Source organism: Penaeus monodon, chromosome 15, assembly GCF_015228065.2.
Source record: "Penaeus monodon isolate SGIC_2016 chromosome 15, NSTDA_Pmon_1, whole genome shotgun sequence".
NCBI classification, from domain to species: domain Eukaryota; kingdom Metazoa; phylum Arthropoda; class Malacostraca; order Decapoda; family Penaeidae; genus Penaeus; species Penaeus monodon.
Window position 1 is genome coordinate 8,420,918 of NC_051400.1, and position 1,017 is coordinate 8,421,934.

A 1,017-nucleotide genomic window follows, 5' to 3' on the forward strand; every position below is an offset into this window, starting at 1 on the left:
AACCCCCCAAAAAAACTAAAAAAAAAAAAAAAAAAATCAAAAACTTCAAGAAATTCTCAAAAACTCAGAATAGAAAAAAACTCAGAAAATAAAAAAAGAGAAACTCAAAAATTCTAAAATTCAAGAAAATCTCAAAGAATAGAAAACAAAAAGAAAAAAGAAAACAAAAATAAAAACTTTAAAACAAAAAAAGAAAACTTCAAAAACTCAGACTCAAAAAATATAAGCTCAAAAACTGAAAATAGAAAAAAAACTAAAAGAAAAAAAAAACATCAAAAAAGAGAAACTCAAAAACAAAACAACAAAAAAATAAATAAATAAAAAAGAAAAAACTAAAAAAAGAAAGAATCAAAAACTCAAAAAACAAAAATAAAAGAAAAACAAAAAAAAATCAAAAATAAAAACTCAAAAACTCAAAAAAGAAAAATCCAAAAAAAGAAAAACTCAAAAACAAAAGATTAAACAAAAAAGAAAACCTCAAAAAAAAAAAAAACTCAAAACAAAACAAAACCTCAAAACCTAAAAAATAATAATAATAATAAATAAATAAATAAATAAAAATAATAAAAACTCAAAAAAGAAACTAAGAAAAAAAAAAAAAAAAAAAAAACTTACCTGGAGGAGGATTGGAATTATGCGTCCGTCCGGCCATCACCATAGCGCCGCGTCCATGGCGAGCTGAGCTAGCGAGGTGAAGCTGCGGAGAAGGGGATGATGGTGAGGATGGTGCCGCCCCCCCCGCGAGGGAGAGAGGGTGTGGGTGCCGTGGGCGGTGATGCTCCTGATGCAGTGAGGATGGTGTGACTTGGTGGGTGATTTTTACATTCTGCGAAAAAAAGAGGAAAAGAAATATATATTGGGTTTTTTATATTATGCGAAAAAAAAAAAAAATAGGATTTTTTTTTTTGTGAGTTTTTTATATTATGCGAAAAAATATTAGGATTTTTTTTTTGAGGGGGGGGGGGGTGAGGGGTCGTGGCGGAACGTATAAAGGAAAGGTGCTGGGGGGGGGGAGAG

General features: G+C 29.9%; 1 protein-coding gene across 1 annotated transcript in view; it reads right to left on the reverse strand.

The window, feature by feature from the left end:
* LOC119581734 overlaps positions 1 to 1,017 on the reverse strand; it is a gene marked incomplete in the record, with an annotated part of 65,890 nt that overhangs the window by 27,669 nt on the left and 37,204 nt on the right. Inside the window, 1 exon segment of the mRNA XM_037929865.1 lies at positions 616 to 826. Within this exon segment, the coding sequence (XP_037785793.1) occupies positions 616 to 658 (43 nt within the window).